Below are 23,082 nucleotides of genomic sequence, written 5' to 3' on the forward strand. Positions count from 1 at the left end.
TTAAATTATAAGTTAAATATTGCTATATTGTTATATCTGTCACAAGCTTGTCAACAAAGAAAGTACCTCTAAAAACAAACAAAAAACTCCTAAAAAATGTAAATGCGATATGAGCTTTTAGACAAACTATTAAAAATAATTATGCTTTAAAATATCTGTCTATAATAGTCTTGATTGAAGGCAGAGGAGAAGGGGAGGACAGAGGATAAGATGGTTGGATGGCGTCACTGACTCAATGGACATGAGTTTGAGCAAGCCCAGGGAGTTGGTGATGGACAGGGAAGCCTGTTATCCTGCAGTCCATGGGGTCGCAAAGAGTCAGACACGACTGAGCAACTGAACTGAACTGAATTTACAATAGTTTCTCCAGATTTTGGTTACCTGAATTTCTATTGTTGTGCTAAACTAAGTGATGACAGTGTATTGAATAGCTAGGTCATTTCCAAATAAATTAAGGTTCTGAAACATTCACTACTTGACAGGACCTTCCTCTTACACAGAAACTAAAGAGATGTTTGACTATCCATGAATAGTGTCTGGTGCCATCCTGAGATGTTCACTATAAGAAAGCAAAATTTTTTTTAGATAGTATCACTGATACGTATGTTCACCAATCTATAGAATGCCAATATAAAAGTCAGTTCTTGGTTGCTTAAGGAAAATGTATGTCTTGTTATTAAAGAAGGTATGAGGAATGAAATCACATTTTATGAAGGAAAAAGAAGTAGTTCTGACTTACAGGTGGCAGTTTCAGGATGGGAGAAGCAAAGGAATGTGTACACAAAGGGATAAGGAGGTTTTATGGAAAGTGGGCCCCCAGAAAAGAGCTTTGTGCGTAGTACAAGTTTTCCTGAGATGTTGAACTGCCTTTGCTGATGGATTTTAAGTTTCTTTACCTCTTAAGTGATCTGTTCTAGGTTTACCTTTGAAATCTTTTGTTAACTTTGGCTAAGTGGCTAAGTATTGTTTCACACTGACTTATGTGATTCCTACCTGACTGTTATAAACCCTTTGGATATTTATGAACAAACCTTCCTAAATAATTGACTTCTAGCTAACTTTGGGATGCTTCAAAGGGCCCCTGAGACCTCCCAAAGAGAGATATTAAACAACCTGAGTTCATTTGGCCTGTTAAACTACATGGGAAGTGTTGTCAGAAGGAGTGATGAATCTTCTCAAGTTACATTGTATGGTTGATGATACTAATATAGATATCCTAGAAATTATGTGACATTCATGAAAATCTGATATGTTCTGGTAAAAGGCTGTCAGTTATAATTCTAGTTATCATATTGAAGTGTTTCAAGTCACAGCAATGACCAGATTACTTTGTCAATTTCAATTTAATCAGGTTTTAAACATGCCTTCTATGATTTCGCACGGATGCCTTTGCAAAAATACTGCTACTTCAAGATATATGGAAAAGACTTTTCTAAGCTTACCCGTAAACAACTTTTTTGTTTGTTATCTGGTAAACTGGTACCAGACTGGAATTTAGCCTAGTCTCTAGGTTAAGAGAACACAGTTTTCTTAGAATGCAGCTTTCGATCACAGATTATGACTTTCTTTACCTTTCAGTGATTTATATTTGTTTTTATCATCTTTTTTTTACTTCGGTAAAGTAAATAAGCATTATTTTAAGATTATGGTACATGTAGGATGGACCAAGCTTTCCCCACTCCTGCAAATTCCCTTAAGCCCTCAGATTCTTCTGATGGGACCAAGGTCTCACTTCCCTCCAGAGGGACAATCTAAGCTTTTTATCAGCTGACCTGCCCCTGACAGCAGAGTCAATTTGAGCACTATTTGGTCTATAATTTAGGCATGAAACTATGACTACATAAAGGAAAGATGACTTTTTGATGCAGGATGGCCATGATATTCCTTGGACTTCAGAGAAAATTGGTTACATTGACACTTTTTCTCTTGGAAACTGCAAAGCTGGTTCTTTTAGCATATGCAATTGAAAACATCTAGGTGGTTTGGTCAGTTTTCATTCCAGTCCCAAATAAAGGCAATGACAAAGAATGTTCAAACTGCCGCACGATTGCACTCATCTCATACGCTAGTAAAGTAATGCTCAAAATTCTCCAAGCCAGACTTCAACAATACATGAACTGTGAACTTCCAGATATTCAAGCTGGATTTAGAAAAGGCGGAGGAACCAGAGACCAAATTGCCAACATCCACTAGATCAAGGAAAAAGCAAGAGAGTTCCAGAAAAATATCTATTTCTGCTTTATTGACTATGCCAAAGCCTTTGACTGTGTGGATCACAATAAACTGGGGAAAATTCTGAAAGAGATAGGAATACCACACCACCTGACCTGCCTCTTGAGAAATCTGTATGCACGTCAGGAAGCAACAGTTAGAACTGGACATGGAACAACAGACTGGTTCCAAATAGGAAAAAGAATATGCCAAGGCTTTATATTGTCACCCTGCTTATTTAACTTATATGCAGAGTACATCCTGAGAAATGCTGGGCTGGATGAAGCACAAGCTGGAATCAAAATTGCCGGGAGAAATATCAATAACCTCAGATATGCAGATGACACCAGCCTTATGGCAGAAAGGGAGGAAGAACTAAAGAGCCTCTTGATGAAAGCAGTTGAATCCATGCAGGCTGAAGAGCACCAATGACAGCAGAGAGAAATAGTTCTTCTATTGCTTCCTACCAAATAAAAAAGAGAGAAGAAAACTTGTAACTCTTTTTCTGACACTCAGATCACCAAAGGGAGAAACTGCTATGAGTATGTGGATGGAAAGGACACGTCTTTGGCCAACTGGATGAGGTGAGTGCAGTGAGTCTGCAGTTTGTAGATGTCGCTCTTCCCTCAAGCCCACACCCCTTTATTTCTCAACCTGTCTCCCTCAATAGCTTTCACATCTTCTTTCCTCTTTTCCCTCCATATCACACTCTCTCATTTCAAAAGACATTAGAAAGAAAGAACTAAAAATATAGCATGTGCCCTCAAAACACAAGTCTATATGCTGAACAAAACTGGGGGACTTGAAAACAACTTGAGGAGTCTAGATTCACCAGGGACAGTTTAACTCACTTAATTGACACTTACCAAGCACTTTATGTTTCAGTTTAGACAGTGAACTTCATTACTGAAGCAGATCACACAACCCATGTCCTTTTGGAGAACATACTGCAGAGAGACATTAGGCAATTGATTTTAGGAACTGCAAGAAGATCCAACCAGTCCATCCTAAAGGAGATCAGTCCTGGTTGTTCATTGGAAACACTGATGTTGAAGCTGAAACTCCAATACTTTGGCCACCTCACGCGAAGAGTTGACTCATTGGAAAAGACCCTGATGCTGGGAAGGATTGGGGACAGGAGGAGAAGGGGACGACAGAGGATGAGATGGTTGGATGGCATCACCGATTCGATGGACATGGGTTTGGGTAAACTCTAGGAGTTGGTGGTGGACAGGGAGGCCTGGCGTGCTGCGATTCATGGGGTCGCAAGGAGTCGGACACGACTGAGCGACTGAACTGAACTGAACTTTAATTTTTCTATCTTTGAGTAACTGCACAGTGCCAGGATAACTTAACATGGGAGACCTTGAGCCCATGTGGGCAACAAGCTCCCCAGGCTTGGTTCCAGTGAGAAGTGAGCCCTGAGGCCTGGGAAGGAATGAGGGGCAGGATGGCCGTGAGCATGGCCATTCTCTGAGGGCCTCTCCTTTCATCAGGGCAGGCAGAAAGTGAATGAACTATTACTGTCCTGGGTCTCAGGCTATGTCAGAGCACTCTCCAAGTTTCGATGGGAGAGGGTAGGCAAGTAAATAGGACCCTGGCTACACGTGGGGAGATTGAAGAAAAGCCTCGACAGAGAAGGCAGGCTGGGGTGAGCGCTGAGGGCTGTGTGTTAGCCTAGAAGCACCAAGTCCTGTGGAATGAAAGAGAACTTAATTTAGAGTTTAGGGGAGCTGGAGGTCACCAGCCTCATGGACAGTCCAGGTGGAGACGAGTCTGGAACTGGGCTCTGGAAAATGGCTAATTAGGTAAGGAAAGAAAAGCATTCCAGCCAGGAAGAGGACCAGAAACAGGATCTGGAAATAGGAATTCATACGGCCTGGTCGAAGGTGTGAACAGAAGGTCCCCATGAGGGGCGGTGGGAGCCACAGCGGCCTCAGAGCCTGAAGGCAAGGAGCTGGGCATGGTCCGACCCTGGAGGGCACTCGTCACCTGAGGTTTCTTTCCCTCTCCCGGCCTCGACCCCAGGTACGTGAACTGTGCCCAGGACGACGAGCAGCAGAACCTGGTGGCCTTCCAGTATCACAGGCAGATCTTCTACCGAACCTGCCGGGTGGTCAGGCCGGGCTGTGAGCTGCTGGTCTGGTATGGGGAGGAGTATGGCCAGGACCTCGGCATCAAGTGGGACAGCAGGGGGAAGAGCGAGCTCGCGGCCGGGAGAGGTGAGCGCAACCCCTCTTCCAGGGCCCCAGCCCATCCTGGGGAGCCTCCCTGGTCCGATTCTGAAGCAGAGTACAATTCAGTCTACAGTCAGTCAAGTCGCAATTAAAATGCCTCAGAATTTGATTCATTTCATATGACTGTTAGAAAAGATTTCTATATTAAAAATGTTAGTTCTACTTTTCAATATTTCACGCAAAAACTATGCCACATCACCTTCTGCTGAACGGCTCAGAGACAAACAGCACGTTTCCCAGCACCGACCCGCCCTCTCACCTCTCCCTGTTTCTCCCTCATTTCCTCCCATTTCTAAGCGACACGTGTACAGTGATTTGCATTCAGTCACTGTTTCAGTTTGTTGTCACGTGAGCTCATACTCTGTGCCAGACAGGGCTCCACGCACCGAAACAGACAGCACCACTGCCCTGGGGCAGCACGGGCTTCATACCAGACAGGGGCTGGTGCTCTGAGGAAAACAGCGCAGGAAAACTGCCTCGGATCAGCGTGAGCAGAGGGTGGGGTGTGGCGCAGGATGGTGGGGCAGGGTCTCTGCAGAGATAACACCCCTGGGAAAGGATTCAGGCAGGGGAGCAGCCAGTGCCGCAGCCCCAGGGCCGGGAAGAGAGCCCATGCCAATGGTCGCAGGAGGAAGCACAGATGGCAAGAAAGGAGCTGGACGGGACACAGAAACCTCAGGGCCTGTGTCCACGTGCAGGCCCCAGGGGTCTTCCTGGGTGACACAGAACAACCGTGCGGCTTTCAGCTGCAAGCGGCATGTTCTCTGTTCTGTGACGATGCTTTGGCTCATTTTTGGGAAGAGACAGTAGCGGGGGGTCTCCTCAGAAGTCAGTTCACTCCCAGACATGAAGGGAGAGTGGGCTGGCTGAAGATGCACGGGAGTGAGGGTGTGAGGAGTCTGGCTGGAGGTGTATTTTTAAACAGGAATTCCTAGTGCATGTTAAATGGACTAAGACTGAATGAAATAAATGAGGTATGAATACTGGTGACGCTTGAGAAAGGACATGTCTTTATTTTCTGATTTATGGAAAACTGAGAGAGGAGCAATTTGTGAACCAGTTAGGGCAGCAGGAGCCAGAGATCTGTTGTCAGTGGGAACTAGGCCACTCGGTCTCGTCCAGTCTGAAACCCACTTCCCGCAGAGATCGGCACAAAAGCTGCTCTTTGAACCAGGAGCTGCAAAGTCACCTTTACTCACACCTGCTCTAACCACCCCCTGTGCTGCCTCCCATATGCAGAGAGCTCCAGGCCAGGCGCCCCTAACTTAATAGACCCTCTCCCCTCACAGGGAGCCACTCAGGAAGATTCCACCTAAGTCATCAAGAGTCTTATCTCTCAGTAGGGTAAAACACCTGTGGCCACGGTGACATGACTTTTCAGATACTTACATGCAGGGAAAGGTCCCTGCAGATCCACCTCTCTCAGGAGAGACGCTGCCTCCGATGCTGCTGGAAGGTCCCTAGTCTGGGTGATGTGTAGAAAAGGCCCTTGACACAAGCTTCCTGGATTTCTCTAGATGTAGAGAATAAGAATGGAATGGAAAAGTGGACTGTAAAGACACACTTGATGGGAGACAAATCGTGAGCTGTCAACCCTAAGATGATTAGTGGGCAGGCCTTGCCATGGCAAACCAGCTACCTGACCAAAAGCTTCCTCTTTCAGGAGAACCGAAGCCCAAGATCCACCCACGTGCCTCCTGCTCTCTGGCCTTCTCCAGTCAGAAATTCTTCAGCGAACACGTCCAACACAGTCACCCCTCTCAGACGCTCCTGAGACCATCTGAAAGAGACCACCTCCAAGCAGAGGATCTCTGCCCAAGGAATCAAAATCAGCAGCAGCGATATTCCGATCCACACAGCCCAAGTGACAAACCTGAGGGTCACGAGGCAAAGAAAAGGCCCCAACCTTTGCTGAAAAGCATAAGGCTGAAGAGGATTTCAAGGGCCTCTTCCTACTCACCCAGAGGACAAATAGGGGGTTCTGGGGTGCATGAGACAATGACAGAAGAGCCCAGCACAAGCCAGAAACTGAATCCAGAGGACACAGGCAAATTATTCATGGGGGCAGGGGTCTCAGGGATTATAAAAGCCAAATACAGAGAGTGTGGGCAAGTCTCCAAGGATAGGTCAAGGCTCATCACAAACCAGAGGACACACACAGGGGAGAAGCCTATGTGTGCAGGGGGTGTGAGTGAGTCATGACCAACAAACCACATCTTAGCCACAGGAGGATTACTGCAGCCACCCCATGCCTCAGCTCTAAGGGGGCCTCAGAGGAGGTGGTCTATGACCTGTTACTGTCCCCAAGAGTATGAGGAGAGACTTCCCAGGTGGTCTAGTAGCCAAGATTCCAATGCAGAGACCCATGTTCAATACCTGATTGGGGAACTAACTCCCACACGCTGCAACTAAGACGTAGTGCAGCCGAATAAATAAATACATAAATGAACATTTTAAAGAAAGAGTGTGATAAACACAGAATTAATTGATTAAATAGACCTTCCACTTTCATGACAGGAGAGGAAGTAGATAAACAGCAGAGGGTTTCTTAAGTGTTCTGGAGATGTTCATGCCAATTGCCTTCGTGGTTTTTTGTACTCCTAATACATTTTGTCTCCAAACAAATCTGAAGCCCAGACTATGTACTTATTCCCCGCTTATTACTGAGAGCAGTGGGGTCCAGTGGTAGCTGAACCCCTGGGAAGGCATAATTCTGGAGCCAACTCAGTTAGGTCATGGGACAGTCGGATCTTGGGTCCAGGAAGAGGAATCTAGGGTTTGAGACAGACTCACCAGGGAAGAGAATTCCTCGGCCTCCTGGGAAGTGTGGTCTCTCCTCCTTATAGACCTCGACTTTCCTTTGGCCTCTCCTGGTTGCCCTCTGGTTTCCTCTGACTTCTGTGGCCTCAAAGGTGAAGGCCTCATGCATGTGTGTGTGTGTGTATGTGTGCCTTGCTCAGCCTGGACCATCTGGTCTTTGCCACTCTCTCAGGGTCATCACAGCATCTGGACTCCAGATTCAACCACAGGGATCCAGTTCTCAGCCCTGCCCTCAGCAGCTCTGTGACCTGGGGCAAGATGCTCAGCCTCTCTGTGTCTCTGTTCTTATCTGTGATACGCGGTGGAGTCAGCAGCATTTTAGTCTGATGCATGAGCACAGGGAGAATCTGGCAGAGGCTGGATGAGAAGGCAAGCCCCACCTTTGCTGTTCTTTGTGTTTTTTTCTTTAACTTTTTCTTATTTTTTAATTGAAGGATAATTGCTTTACAGAATTTTGTTTTCTGCATGTCCTTCAGCCCCCACACCTTCCAGGTTTTCAGAACTAGACGAGGAAGGGGCCATTTAGGCACTTGGCTGCCCTGAGGAGTGGGTGTGAGGTCAGGGATGCTAAGGGAGGGTGACCTCCCTTCCCACCACTGCCGTTCCTGCTGAGCTGGGCAGCCCCATAGCCCCTCCACAGACAGGCAGTGCCGACAGTCGTCCGCCTGCCAAGAACAGAGCCTGGAGCCGCGTGTGAAGGAAGTCCCTGTCCGGCCCCCATCCCACCCCCACACGGAGGGTCCTCAAAGCCCACACAGTGGCTTCTCTATGCACGGGCCTCGTACCTGTGTCCACATGCTCTGGCCAACGGTGTCATGACCTTGAAATTCTTAACTATGGAATAGTTCATCCTTACACGTCCCTTTTATGAGTGAAGTCTGATGGACCCGGGGTGAGCAGAGCAGATACGCACAGCACGGGTCCCAGGGGTGACCAGGCTGCACGAAGGGACAAGGTGGACACAAAGGCCCCCCGGTGAGTGAAGGTGGGGACGGCATCAGGAAGCTACTCTTGCTTAGACCCAGAACTGAGTTCCGACAGAGAGTGGAGACAATGGCGTTCTAAAGAGTCGACCACACCCTCCCCTCTGTGAATGACCTCTGCCCTGGCCTCATCCTTCCAGGATGTGTTTAGGAGGCTGAAGTCCGCCCAGTCACCAGAAGACACCAAGGGGAGAGTGGGCCATGGGGCAGGGGGCGGAGGGTGCAAACTCCAGGACTGGGGGCGATGGCCCTCAGTTCCCTCCCTGTGCCAGGCTTCTGAAGCGTCTCTACATGAACCATGTCAGTAATAACCACCCCCTATTATTTTCTCGTTTCTTTCATGCTTTCTCAAAGGAACACGTTTGTCTGTGGCTTGATTTCCCTACAGGAAGGGAAGCCATATAGACTCCCCATCTTCTGCGGCTTTAGGCAGGGGCCACGGGAGGGAGAGTTAAGGGTGGTACAGGCAGAGGGGCTTCAACTGAAATACGGTGGGGACCGAGCAACTTGCAGGGGCTTCTCACCTGCACCTCCCACCGGAGCTGGGCCTGGAATCCCCTGCAGGCCTGAGCAATTCATAGCTTCTCCCTCCCCTCTGCTCCCCTCTCTTCCCCTCAAAAAGCTGGCTCCTGGGCCAGCCCACAACACCCCCAAATCCCCCATCACCCACAGCCCCGCACAGGCCCTCCCTCACAGAAGTGGGACGACCTGCATGGTGGCGGGGACGGTGTGTGACCCCAGAGCTTGGGGTCTCAGCTGACCTTGAGCAATGGGACTGGTGCTTTACACAGCCTCCCAGCCCAGGGAGCTGACAGCAGCCACAAGCCACGATCTGAAGCGGGGGGTGGGGTGGGGATGTGAGCTGTCTGAGGTCCCATCCTGTCCCCACGACAGCGGCCAGGCCTCACCTGACACCGTGACTGCCCTGCACGGGCACCCAGGACAGCAGCAGTCACGGGGACGGACAGCCAGCTGCCTCCGCCGCAGGCTCCACTCTGAATGCAGCGGTCCCACGGCTGTACCAGCCTCACCTGTGCGCCGCTCTGCTTGGCTGCCAGGGCTCGGGGACCCTACGTGAGTCGGTGAGGGCAGAGGTCCAGAGGCCAAGCCTGTCTTCAGCCACCAGACCCACCCTGGTTGCCAGACTCATGAGCCCAACCGGTATCTGAAGCCTTTGGGAGAATGACACCACAGACGCTGACCTCAGAGCTCAGACCCCTGAAAACTTACTAAACAGGTTGCTTTTAGTCTTTTTTTAAAGGAGGAGGTTGGCAGGAAGGAGGGAGGGGAATGACTTCCTTGGTGGTTAAGAATCCACCTGCCAATGCAGGAGACATGGGTTCAATCCCTGATCTGGGAAGATCCCGCCTGCCATGGAGCAACTAAGCCCATGCACAACTACTACAGCCATGAAATTAAGATGCTTTCTCCTTAGAAGAAAAGTTATGACCAACCTAGCATATTAAAAAGCAGAGACATTACTTTGCCAACAAAGGTCCATCTAGTCAAGGCTATGGTTTTTCCACTAGTCATGTACGGATGTGAGAGTTGGACTATAAGGAAAGCTGAGCACCAAAGAATTGATGCTTTTCAACTGTGGTGTTGGAGAAGGCTCTTGAGAGTCCAGTAGTCTTCAAGGAGCACGAACCAGTCCATCCAAAAGGAAATCAGTCCTGAAATATTTATTGGAAGGACTGATGCTGAAGATGAAACTCCAATCCTTTGGCCACCTGATGCCAAGAGCTGACTCATTTGAAAAGACCCTGATGCTGGGAAAGATTGGAGGTGGGAGGAGAAGGGGACGACAGAGGATGAGATCGTTGGATGGCATCACTGACTCAATGGACATGAGTTTGAGTAAACTCCGGGAGTTGGTGATGGACAGGGAGGCCTGGTGTGCTGCAGTCCATGGGGCCACAAAGAGTCAGACAAGATTGAGCGACTGAACTGAACTGAACTGATTCTTAAAGATCTTATTCAGAAAATCAAAAGACAAGCCACAATCTGGGAGAGAAGTATTTGCAAAACTCATATCTGATGAAGGATTTGGACTCAAAATAGACAAAGACCTCTTGAACAACCCCATAAAAAAACGAATAAAGATCGTTTCTTAAAGATCTTATTCAGAAAATCAAAAGACAAGCCACAATCTGGGAGAGAAGTATTTGCAAAACTCATATCTGATGAAGGATTTGGACTCAAAATAGACAAAGACCTCTTGAACAACCCCATAAAAAAACGAATAAAGATCTGAACAGACACCCAGCCAAAAAAAGATATACAGATAGTCAAAAACAAAAACATGCTCAACATCATACACCATTAGGGAATTAGAAATTAAAATCATGAGATATCACATCACACATATTATTAGGACTGTAAATTCTAAATATATGACAATACCAATTACTGGAGGCTGAGGAACAGCAGGAATGCCCCCTCACTGCTGGTACGCTGCATGCATAGCCACTTTGTAACACAGTTGGGCAGTTTTCTCCGAAGCTAAACAAACCTCACCTTGGGATCCAACAATCGCTATCTCCAGTATTTAAGAAACTGCTTTGAAAAATGCATGCCCAAATGCAAACAAAGATGAACTTCTGCACTGCAGCACTATTCATAATAGTTAAAAACTTGAAGGCAAGTAGAGCAGGCCACCCCAAAATAAGCCTCTCTGGTGTGAGGATTATTTACATCGGCTTCAAGGGGAAAAAAAGAGGACTCCCAGTAAACTAAGTAGCAATTGCCTTTTGTGAAGGACATTTACAACAGAGAAATCTCTGCATTTAAGGGTTGCCCCTGTTTGCACCAGAAATAGAAGGATAATTAACTCAAGTAACTTATCAATGGAAAGGTCCTATCTTAAATCTACCAACAATCATCCTTCTTTACTGTGTCTTGATGATAACCTTCCATAACTGGCTTCTCTCATTCCCCAAGGTCTTACTTCGTCTTCAGCTGAAGATGGTATTTAAGGTGATGGCTTAGGACATTTCAGGGACTGACTCAGTTTTCTTTGGTAGCTCCCCTGTATACAGTAGGCATTTGTTGTTTTAGTCACTAAGTCATGTTCAACTCTGGGATCCCATGGACTGTAGCCCCCCAGGCTCCTCTGTCTATTGGATTCCCCAGGCAAGAATACTGGAGTGGGTTGCCAATTCCTTCTCCAGGGGATCTTCACAACCCAGAAATCAAACCCATCTCCCCTGTTCTGCAAGCCATCAGGGAAACATAGAGGAGGTATGCTTCTGTTTTTTCTCCTGGTGATTTGTCTTTTATTATGGAAGGGCAGAATGAAAATTGTTTTTCCTCCCATACACATGCAATGGAGTATTACTCATCAGTAGAAAGGAATGAACCACCAACCCTCAAAAGGCATGGTTAAATCTCACGTGCATATTACGCAGTGAAAGAACACAGTCTGAAGAGACAGCATGAAGCCTGACCTCATTTATGAGGGATGGGCTCGGTTTGGTGGGTCCTCCTGTTTCCTGGATCTCAGAGGGAGCAGGCTCCAGGGGGCCGTGGAGCAGATATGTGCAGTTCTGCTGCAGATAAGAAATTCAAACTGAAATAGAGATGAATATCTTATGATTTCTCCAAAATAGTTACAGAACAATCAACTGGAAACCATATGAAATGAAATGACTGTAAACACAAACTGTAAAACTTACACCAAATTCACTCAGATTCATTAACAGACATTTAAAATGCAAAACAATCAAAATTACTTGTATATATAAGAAAATATACATGACTTTGGCTTTGGTCTGCATATCATGAGCTTTGAGTTGTAACACAGAAAACGCCAATACACAAAAGAAAAAAATATGTGGACTTTATAAAATAAAAAATTTCTCCCCTGAAAGACCTTATTCAGAAAGTCTAAAGACAAGCCACAAACTGGGAGAATAATATTTGCAAACACATATCTAATAAAGGATTTGGACCTAAAATAGACAAAGACCTCTAAAACAGCCCCAGTTTAAATTAAACAAAAAAAAAAAAAGGGTAAGGATCTAACCAGGAAAACCTGGCCAAAGGAGATATGCAGATGCTCAATATCATAGAAAAATTATACAAAAGTATCATACTACTAGGGAATAACAATTAAAATCATGAGTTAACACACTGCACCTATTAGCACTGCTGAGCTCCGAATATATGACAGTAGCGATTGCTGGAGTGTGAGGAACAACAAAAGCTCTCCTTCATTGCTGGTGGTGTTGAAGGAAGGGGGACTCCTTCCAGGCCCCGAAATTGGGCTCTTGTCTAACACTCGGAAATGAATTGTCCAAGGAGACACACGTGCTGACAAAGAAAGAGATTTTATTGGGAAGGGCGCCCAGGTGGAGAGCAGTAGGGGAAGGGAACCCAGGTTTTATGGTGATGGGATTAGTTTCCAGGTTGTCTTTAGCCAATCATTCTGACTCAGAGTCCTGCCTGGTAGTGCTGAAGGAGGAAAGTAGGCCAAACAGATTCCATCTTGAAAATCAGTCTCCGTCATGAAACCACTGTGAAATTTGGACTATATGCCTGGGTGCTCACCCGATGGACACTAAATTATATGCCCAGTATCCATGGAGACGACATATCAATTGGAAAACTGACCCCCGGATAAAAGGCCTTCAGGACTGTCACCAAGGGAGTGTGCTAATTTACCCCAAAGCAAAACAAATTATCTGTACAATATCTATTGATATATGTTACCCTGTTTATCCAACTAAGACTTACTGCATATAAATCACAGCTAGCCTTGATTATATCTCTCCTTTACACTATCCAGACTAGTTTCAAGGAATCTGGGGATGTGGGTTTAGACACGTACACTTATGGTATATAAGGTTGTCACACAAACTGGTCAGGGTCCTTGGCTAAGAGGAGACTCTGTAATAAATTGCACTCCACTATTTGCGTTGTCCTTCTGAGTGAGTTTGCTTCCCGGAGAACATGGCTACAACAGTGCACACCCTGTTCAGCCAAGATGGATGCCAGAGAGGATTCTAGGAGGTGGTTGGACATATGGTGTCTCCTTTTGACCTTTCCCGAACTCTTTCGGTTGGTGGTGGCTTATGAGTTCCATGTTCCTTACCAGGACCTCCAGTCATAAAACAACTCATGCAAATGGTTACCATGGTGCCTGGGCAGGGTGGGCGGTCTCAGTCAGTGTGCTTCCCCTAACAGTGGGATGCCTGTACAGCCACTTTGTAACACAGCTGGGCATTTTGTTCCAAAGCTAAACAAGTCTCACCTTGGGATGCTCAGTATTTAGTGAACTGCTTTGAAAACCTATCTCCAAATTCAAACAAGGAGGAAATTATGCACAGCAGCACTATTAATAATAGCTAAAAACTTGAACAAATAAGGATATCCTTGAATGCACAAGCAAAGTGGGATACATCCATGTCAAGGCAAACAGAATACGCCGCCCCAAGAAATGCCTTTCTGGCATAAGGAATATTTCAGTCTCATTAAAAAAAAAAAACAAACAGGAATCTCAGAAAACTGTATGGAGATGAAGGACATTTACAATAGAAAAATTTCCATATATAAGGGCTATCCCTCTTTGCACCAGAAATAGAAGGATGATTAAACCTCAAGCAGCTCTTTTCAATGATGGAGCCCTGACTTAAATCTGCAAACATTCATACATTTCTTTACTGCGTTTTGCGTGATAACCTCCCCCAAGGACTTTCTCCTATTGTTTTTATCTGAAGATAGTATTTTAAATAATGGCCTTGGACGTTACAGGGAGTACCTCACTTTTTCTGGGTAGCTCTTGTATATACAGGAGGTAGGTGCTTAGTCGCTCAGTCATGTCCGACTCTTTGCGACCCCATGGACTGTAACCTGCCAGGCTCCTCTGTCCAGGGGGGCTCTCCAGGCAAGAATACTGAAGTGAGTTGCTGTGCCCTCCTCCAGGGGATCTTCCCAACCCGGGGATCGAACCCAGGTCTCCCGCATTGCAGGTGGATTCTTTACCATCTGAGCTGCCAGGAAAACCCATACAGGAGGTATACAGGTTATTAAACTTCTGTTTTTCTCCTGGTAATCTCTTTTTTCTTTTTTACAGGGGAAGTCTCTACCAAAAATCTGGAAGGGTAAAAGGAAAATTGTTTTTCTTTACAAGCATAAGCAATGGAACACCACTTAGCAATAGAACGGAATGAACCATCAGCTCATACACTGTTAGTGAAAGAATCCAGTGTAAAGAAGCTGCACACACTATTGAACTCAACGAGGCAGCAGTTGTAACCAGGGAGGGTTAATTTTAAATTTACACTGGCTCTGCTTCTATGACTGTAACTCTTTTTTGTTATAATAAATATACATAATGGCCTGCCTCTGGGAGATAATCTGAGCCCCATATGAAGGACTGTAAGGAAGTGAGACTAACACATCCCCCTGCCTGAGGCTTGCCATTCTAGGAGACATCTGCAAGGATTGAAAAGTCTTCTTGCTTTGTTTCCTCACCTCCCTCCATTTCTGACCCATAAAAAAGCGTGGCCACCAGGCCCTGACAAGATGGATATTTTGAGGCACTAGCCTGCCATCTTCTCGGTCAGCTGGTTCCCCAATTAAAGTCTCTTCCTTGCCTCGACACTTTGGATTCATTGGCCTGTTGTGAGACGAGCAGAGTGAGCTTGGACTTGGTAAGACAGTGAGCAGGGCATGAAGCGGGATCTTAATTCCCTGCCCAGGAACTGAACCCGGCCAGCCTGGATGAAAACCAGGAATCCTAGACACCAGAGCAGCAAGGGCTACAGGCTAGAAGACGTTTTCCCTTGACTCTTTGTCCCAGGGAAAAACGCATTTATCCCGGAGGCAGAGACTGTAAATGCAAGTATAAAATTCATTATCATAGACATAGCGTAACAACAAGTGGGAGAGCACAGAGAGAAACAATTTGTTTAGTTGAGACAGAAGCAAGGCAGAGACGCACATCTGGAGAGAAAGTGTGTGGGCAGCCCCCCTGGTGAGGAGGAGCGCAGTAAAGAGGCGGTTGAGTCATTCATACAGGTCGGATCTTCCGGGTCTTTGTCTTCCTTCAGCCAGTTATCTGGTTTCTTTTTCAACCTGATCTAAGCTGGGACCCTCCCCTTGGTGTGCACACACCCCTCAGCCAAGATGGACCTCAAAGTGAAGGGAGGCGCAAGACTCATTATGGCCTGGCACTGTCCCCAGACTTTCAACCCACAAAGAGCCTTCCTGTGCATGTGGAGTATCTCCTTTGTCCCAAAAGACGGGGAGCAGCGATTCCTGACTCCTTTTCTCACACAGGGTTTTGCCCCTCTTTGTCCTTGCCTTGACTATTACCTTGACTATTGCCATAACTGTTACTTGAACGTGTTTCCAAGTGACAAACCCTGGCTATTTACCCTGTTTCTGTTGTTACTTCCATTTCAGAAGGCAAAAGAGGCTGATTGTAAATGCCTTAACTGGCGTCCAGCTATCTCTTGTCTCAGGAAATGCTAACCGTTGTGAGTATCCAGCTGAAGCCCACTTCTTCATGCCCTGTGAAATGCAAACAGGAGGCCAGTTGCTAGTGTCTAACCTGGAGCCCAGCTATCTCCTACATCACTGTGACCCCATTTATGACATCCTGGATGAGGCAAAGCTACACAAATAATAAGCAGATCATGGGGTGGGGGTTTAAAAGATTCCATGTGATACTTTAGAATGGATACCTGTCACTATGCATTTGTCTGAGCCTGCAGATGTGTATAGCCAAAGGGGTCGGTTATAATCTATTTGATTTTAGTTATTTTGGGTGTAGGAGTGGAACACACAATGGGACACCGCATCTGACTGTAATAGAACTACATAGAAAAACCTCACTGTGCGGGATGAGGCAAAAGGCGCTGACAGCTTTGGAAATGAGCAGAATCTGTAGACTAAAGGCAAAATGGAGCTTTCATAAACAGTGGGCTTGATTTTACAGAGGTCTCTCCAGGGTGTGGCAGCTGAGAATGCTCAAACCTCTGAACATGTCATCTGGAAAGGAGCAGCACACAGAGAAACGGCGGAGGGTGGGCACCGGGTTCCTCACTGTGGGACTGACAGCTACACATAAAGGGAGAGAGGGCCTCTGCCCTGGTGACCCTGGGTCTGGGCTTCCTGGGAGGATGACGTGGGGAGCTGACTGGCCGGGGAAACGCACAGACCTCTGCACTGGGAAGGCCCTGCACACGCAGGAACCTCACGCCCCATGGTTTCCCCATACTCGCTGGAAACACTCAGCCCTCCATGATATGCGAGGTGCAGATTTTAAGACATTCTTGACCCCAGGCAGGTACAGGAGTGTGAGGGTCTTCCTTACCCTTAAACTATCACAGAAGCCAGGTGCTGGAGCCTGGAGCCAGGATGGGGATGCCTGGGCCTCTAACCAGCAGCTGGTTGGAAGGAGGAGCCAGTCCTGAGGGCAAGAGCTCCCTGTCGTCTGTGAGCCTCGGGGCCCTGATGGGGCTCATCGCCAGTGAGGACACGGGCAGGGCCGGCAGTGGTTCTGTTTTCCCAGGGACCCTTTGATGAAAAGGCTTCCCGGGTGGCTCAGTGGTAAAGAACCCACCTGCCAATACAGGAGACACAGGAGAAGGGGATTCGATCCCTGGGTTGGGAAGATTCTCTGGAGGAGGAAATGGCAGTCCACTCCAGCATTCTTGCCTGAAAAATTCCAAGGGCAGAGGAGCCTGGCAGGCTACAGTCCCCAGGGTCAGACATGACTGAGCATGGTCACATGCCCTTTGATGAAACCATGCAACACTGGGCTCAGAAGTCTCCTGACAGGGTTTCAGACTCTGACACAGGGGTTTCATAGGAACAGAGAAAGAAGCTGAGCTCCTGACAGGCAGCCCTTTCTGGCTGTGAGTTGATTCCACCAGGACTGCACCACAGTCACCCGCGTGGAGTCTGCTATGACCCACATGCGCCTGCCCGGCCTCTCCTCTTCCTGCAACGATTCCAGTGATATTTCCAGCCTGGACCCTCTCCCAGACCAGGTGCATCTGTCCAGCCACCGCATCCCCGTCTCACCTTGAGGGCCAAGAGGCCTCACAGAGGACTGTGATCCCGCTGCACCCACACCCAGGAGGCAGCCTGACCTCCCCTGGCTGCTGAGCCCAGACGCCCAGACGCCCAGGGCCTCCCAGTCTTCCACTTCCTTGTGCCCCAGCGACTGCCAGTTCCCCCTCCAGAGCCTATGGCCAGTCCCCACACTGATTTCCCTCTAGGGCCATAACCTTGGCTCAAGCCTGATCCCTCCATCAGGCCCTAACAAAGCTCCCTGCCCCCACGGTGAATCTTACACCCCATCTCAACATGGTCTTTCTAAAGCATAAACTATGGAACCACATACTGGGGTCACAGGGCAATATTTCCAGAATTAGCTAAGCTCCATGGCAACCACTGTCATGGGCCATTCTGTTTGTCATTCGTCATTCTGGCCCTTGGACTTGCCTGGTGGCTCAGACGGTAAACTGTCTGCTTACAATGTAGGAGACCCAGGTTCAATCCCTGGGTCAGGAAGATCTTCTGGAGAAGGAAATGGCAACCCACTCCAGTATTCTCGCCTGGAAAATCCCATGGACAGAGGAGCCTGGTAGGCTACAGTCTATGGGGTCGCGAAGAGTCAGACACGACTGAGCGACTTCACTTCACTTTTCACTTCACATTCTGTCCCTAAATAGCAAGTTCCAACCTCCATATTAGGCAAGGTGGACAATCAAAAGACCCCCAACCAATGAGAACACCATCCCATTTCATAGGAACTTTCTTTGTCCTGAGACTATAACAATTGGCTCAAGCCCATGAAAGAGATCAGCTCTTCCTGGTCGGTCACGAAGTCTGCCTGCTCTCTCATCAGTGGCCCTCCCTACCTCAGTCCTCTGTTCTCAGCAAATTCTCTCTAAAAGACTGCTGCTCTGCCTGTGTGTCTCTCTGTCTCTCTCCCTGCCATGTAAGGACACAGTGTTGCACATCTTATCCTTTGCTTATACTCACAACACTCCCTTTCCCTTGTAGTTACATATCAGAAAGGCCATAGAGTCACTGAACTGCTAGACTCAATTACTGGGCTATTGACACTAGCCCAGGACTGTTTTTGACAAGATCCTAACACCTCTGTTCCCCATCTCTAAGTCCTGACTGCAAGCCCTCGTCTTATATAAGCCCCTGGACTCCTCATGGGAGAGGGTGCAGTTCTCAAAGCATGACCCTACAGGGTTTCCCTCTTCACTGGCTGGAAATTTCTTTTAGGAAGTTCTATGCTCTGTAACTTCAGAGTTAAATTTTTATGCCTTCAAAGATTGTATAAGGTATTCAGCACAGACCTTTTTCAATTTATAAATCGAGCCAAAGCAAAATTCCTATTTTTAAATAAGAGGTTCTGGGATCACCAGAGTAGGGTAAAGCTGAGGAAGTCAGGCCCTTTTTGCCTCAGTTTCGTTCAGTTCAGTCACTCAGTCATGTCCGACTCTGCAACCCCATGGACTGCAGCACACCAGGCCTCCCTGTCCATCACCAACTCCTGGAGCTAACTCAAACTCAAGTCCATTGAGTCGGTGATGCCATCCAACCATCTCATCCTCTGTCATCCCCTTCTCCTCCTGCCTTCAATCCTTCCCAGCATCAGGGTCTTTCTCAGTGAGTCAGGATTCCCATCAGGTGGCCAAAGTATTGGAGCTTCAACTTCAGCATCAGTCCTTCCAATGAATATTCAGAGCTGATTTCCTTTAGGATGGACTGGTTGGATCTCCTTCCAGTCCAAGAGACTCTGAAGAGTCTTCTCCAACACCACAGTTCAAAAGCATCAATTCCACAGCGCTCAGTTTTTTTAAGGTCCAACTCTCATGTCCATACATGACTACTGGAAAAACCATAGCTCTGACTAGACAGAACTTTGTCAGCAAAATATGTCTGTTCTTTTTAATGTGCTGTCTAGGTTGGTCATAGCTTTTCTTCCAAGGAGGAAGCGTCTTTTAATTTCATGGCTGCAGTCACCAACTGCAGTGATTTTGGAGCTCAAGGGAAAAAAAAAAAAAAACTCTCACTGCTTCCACTGATTCCTCATCTATTTGTCATGAAGTGATGGGACCGAATGCCAAGATCTTCGTTTTTTGAATGTTGAATTTTAAGCTAGCTTTTCCACTCCTCTTTCACTTTCATCAAGACGCTATTTAGTTCTTCGCTTTCTGCCATAAGGGTGCTGTCATCTGTGTAACTGGGGTTATTCAGGCAGCCTCTCCCTCTCCTGGTGCTGGGAAGCCCAGTTCCAGCCTCCTGCCTGAGAATGCAGCCTTCTAACTCCTGAGAACCCCCAGCAGTGCACTGTGGACCCTGAAGGGACTCGTCTAGAAGGGCTGTTTGTTAGATGCTGTAGGGGGAAAGGGGTGAGACTCAGGCCAATCTTCTTTGCTCAGACACATCCCACTCATTTATTACACAGCCAGGAAGCCAGCTGGCCCTAAGGCTCCGCTTGCCCCCAGGATCCAAAGGTGGGCATGGGAAAGTGCTACCACCTTGTGGCCATTTTCTGTAACTACAACATGACAACAGGAACCTCAGCTCAATCCACAAGGCCTGGGCTTCCCTTCCAGCCAGCTGCCCCCACGGAATGGCAGCTGATGTTTAGAAAGCCAACTGCCAAAGGAAAATCGCCCTGACACCCTTAAAGGAGAAGAAAGAAAGAAAAAACCAGAAAGCACAGACGCACTCAACCTCCCCCACCAAACAAGGCGCTCATCATCCCTGATTACTGCAGGAATGCCAATCAAAAGGACAATGGGAAGTCACATTGCAACACTCACAAGTGCCAACATGGCAAGGCTATAGGCAATCAACAAGGCAGAGAGTCTGGAGGAAGAAGAACCACCCTGGACTGTGGCTGGGAGCACCCATTGACAGCAGCCGCTAGAAGGGAGACAGCAGACTCTGAACGCCTGAAAGAAACACTCTCAAGTCAGGCCTTATGTCATTCCCGCACCTTGGCCTGTATCCTGAGAGCTCCATCGATCAAAAGGCACATGCACCCCAACAGACCGCCAGCACTGCTTCCTTCAGGAGCCTAGATGTGCAACCTGCAAAATCCCCAACGAGAGACTGAAGCTTAAAGAAAACATTGTACACAGTTCCTGTAGACGGTTTCTCACTCACAGAAAAAAAAGATATGGAAAGTAGGGAACTCCAACCCTGGGAGACACGGATGGATGGCCCATGAAGGATCAGAGGCCAAGAGTAGTCAGGCAGGCAGAGGAAGAACTGGGTATATGAGGTGTAGTCTAGGCCAAGTGAGGACAGAGAGAGAAGGCGACAAACTGACATCCCAGGAAGAGATGCTGAGAATTTGAAGTCAAAAAAAGGGTTTTGGAAAGAAAGAAAGAGCACGGCCTGGAACAAATTGGCAAGTAAGTACCCAAAGCGAAAGCAGATCTGTACCTGTAATGAATCACCCACGTGGGCTGTACCCTTTCCTCCTCCCTTCCATCCAGACATACAACTCTGTAGCTCTAAGAGATGATCCATACCAGTTATCTGTTATCTTCCTGCTTTCCGTTGGCAAAAAAAAAAAAAAAGAAAGGGTACCTGAGGTATAAAAGGCATGAAGACCTGATGCTCACCACTAAGCTCGACCTCCTAAGGCAGATAGTCTCCCCAACACCATAGAGAAAACCCATAGATGATTTCATACCTGAATCAGGCGACTGTGCAGTGACAACCGTCACAGCAAGTCAATTGGACTATGCTGCGGGTAGTATTGGCAAGATGTTAAAGAAAAGGGAAGGAAAGCAGTGTCTACTGTATGACGTTCAACCTCCCTAAGTTGGGACGATACAGCATCCCTGGAGGCCGAGCAGGCTTGAGTCCCACTGCTGAACTGGGGTGGGGTCAAAACAGTCTGGCAGTGAACAATTTTTAAAGGTTTAGTGTGTGCTGTGTCAGGCTGGGACAAAATTACATTGTGGGATCGAGGCCGCTAGAAATTTCAAGGCAAAATTTAGCCAGTCTTCACCTCTGCTGGTCCTGGGGATCTTAGCTCAAGCCTCCTTCCTGACAACGCTGCCTCCTGGCAAGGAAGCACCCTCAGTAGTGTACTGTGGACCCTGAAAAGATGAGTCTGGATTGGGTGTTTGTGTGATGCTTTATGGGGAAATAGTAGCGAGACTCAAGGCCTTTTCTGTTTGTTCAGGTAGAATCCAGATAGATAGTCCAGGTAGAATCCAAAACACAGAAAACTAATTAAACTGATCACAACAACCACAGACTTGTCTAACTCAAAGAAATTATGAGCCATGCCATGTAGGGCCACCCGAGACAGACAGGTCATGGTGGAGAGTTCTGACAAAATGTAGTCCACTGGAGAACGGAATGGTAAACCACTTCAGTATTCTTGCCTTGAGAATCCCATGAACGGTACAAAAAGGCAAAAAGATAGGACACTGAAACATAAACTCCCCAGGTCAGTAGGTGCCCAACATGCTGCTGGAGAAGAGGAGAGAAATAGCTCCAGGAAGAATGAAGAGATGGAGCCAAAGTGAAAACAATGCCCAGTTGTGGATGTGACTGGTGATGGAAGTAAAGTCCCATACTATAAAGAGCAATACTGAATAGGAACCTGGAATGTTAGGTCCATGAATCAAGGTAAACTAGAAGTGGTCAAACAGGGGATGGCAAGAGTGAACATCAACATTTTAGGAATCAGTGAACTAAAATGGACTCTAATGGGTGAATTTCACTCAGATGACCATTATATCTACTACTGTGGGCAAGAATCCCTTAGAAGAAATGGAGTAGCCATCACAACAAAAGAGTCCAAAATGCAGTACTTGGATGCAATCTCAAAAATGACAGAATGATTTCTGTTCGTTTCCAAGACAAACCATTCAATATCACAGTTCCATGTCTAGGCCCCAACCAGTAATGCTGAAGAAGCTGAAATTGAATTATTCTATGAAGACCTACAAGATGTTCTAGAATTCACACCCAAAAAAGATGTCCTTTTCATCATAGGGGACTGGAATGCAAAAGTAGGAAGTCAAGAGATACCCGGAGAAACAGGCAAAATTGACCTGGGAGTACAAAATGAAACAGGGCAAAGGCTAACAGAGTTTTGCCAAGAGAACGCACTGGTCATAGCAAACACCCTCTTCCAACAACACAAGAGAAGACTCTACACACGGACATCACCAGATGGTCAATACCGAAATCAGATTGATTATATTCTTTGAGCCGAAGATGGAGAAGCTCTATACAGTCAGCAAAAAACAAGACCGGGAGCTGACTGTGGCTCTGATCATGAACTCCTTATTGCCAAATTCAGACTTAAATGGAAGAAAGTAAGGAAAACCATTAGACCATTCAGGTATAACCTAAATCAAATCCCTTACGATTCCACAGTGGAAGTGAGAAATAGATTCAAGGGATTAGATCTGATAGACAGAGTGTCTGAAAAACTATGGATGGAGGTTTGTGACGTTGTACAGGAGACAGGGATCAAGACCTTCCCCAAGAAAAAGAAATGCAAAAAGGCAAAATGGTTGTCTGAGGAGGCCTTACAAATAGCTGTGAAAAGAAGAAAAGCAAAAGGAAAAGGAGAAAAGGAAAGATATACCCATTTGAATGCAGAGTTCCAAAGAAGAGCAAGCAGAGATAAGAAAGCCTTCCTCAGGGATCAATGCAAAGAAATAGAAGAAAACAATAGAATGGGAAAGACTAGAGATCTCTTCAAGAAAATTAGAGATACCAAGGGAATATGTCATGCAAAGATGGGCTCAATAAAGGACCAAAATGGTATGGACCTCAGAGAAGCAGAAGATATGAAGAAGAGGTGGCAAGAA

The 23,082-nt window shown here is 46.9% G+C and overlaps 1 protein-coding gene across 1 annotated transcript; it reads left to right on the forward strand.

The window, feature by feature from the left end:
• The first annotated feature begins 1,645 nt into the window (after positions 1-1,645).
• On the forward strand, positions 1,646-17,289 carry LOC145546542 (histone-lysine N-methyltransferase PRDM9-like). The gene is made up of 7 exons (XM_081593617.1): positions 1,646-1,654; positions 2,728-2,795; positions 4,240-4,433; positions 6,115-6,335; positions 8,392-8,445; positions 9,193-9,333; positions 17,134-17,289. The coding sequence occupies exons 1-7, from the start codon at positions 1,646-1,648 to the stop codon at positions 17,287-17,289; spliced, it is 843 nt and encodes a 280-aa protein (XP_081449743.1).
• The last annotated feature ends 5,793 nt before the right edge of the window (positions 17,290-23,082 follow it).

Source organism: Giraffa tippelskirchi, chromosome 4 (assembly GCF_054371585.1).
Source record: "Giraffa tippelskirchi isolate mGirTip1 chromosome 4, T2T-mGirTip1v1.2.pri, whole genome shotgun sequence".
Classification (NCBI taxonomy): Eukaryota; Metazoa; Chordata; class Mammalia; order Artiodactyla; family Giraffidae; genus Giraffa; species Giraffa tippelskirchi.

What these genes read in the sequence shown, in the direction of transcription:
- LOC145546542 (XM_081593617.1), top strand. An exon ending in CAGAAGACACCAAGGGGAGA is followed by an intron (nt 8,446 to 9,192) that starts GTGGGCCATGGG and finishes ACGGGCACCCAG; the next exon opens with GACAGCAGCAGTCACGGGGA. An exon ending in CGGGGACCCTACGTGAGTCG is followed by an intron (nt 9,334 to 17,133) that starts GTGAGGGCAGAG and finishes TGATTCCACCAG; the next exon opens with GACTGCACCACAGTCACCCG.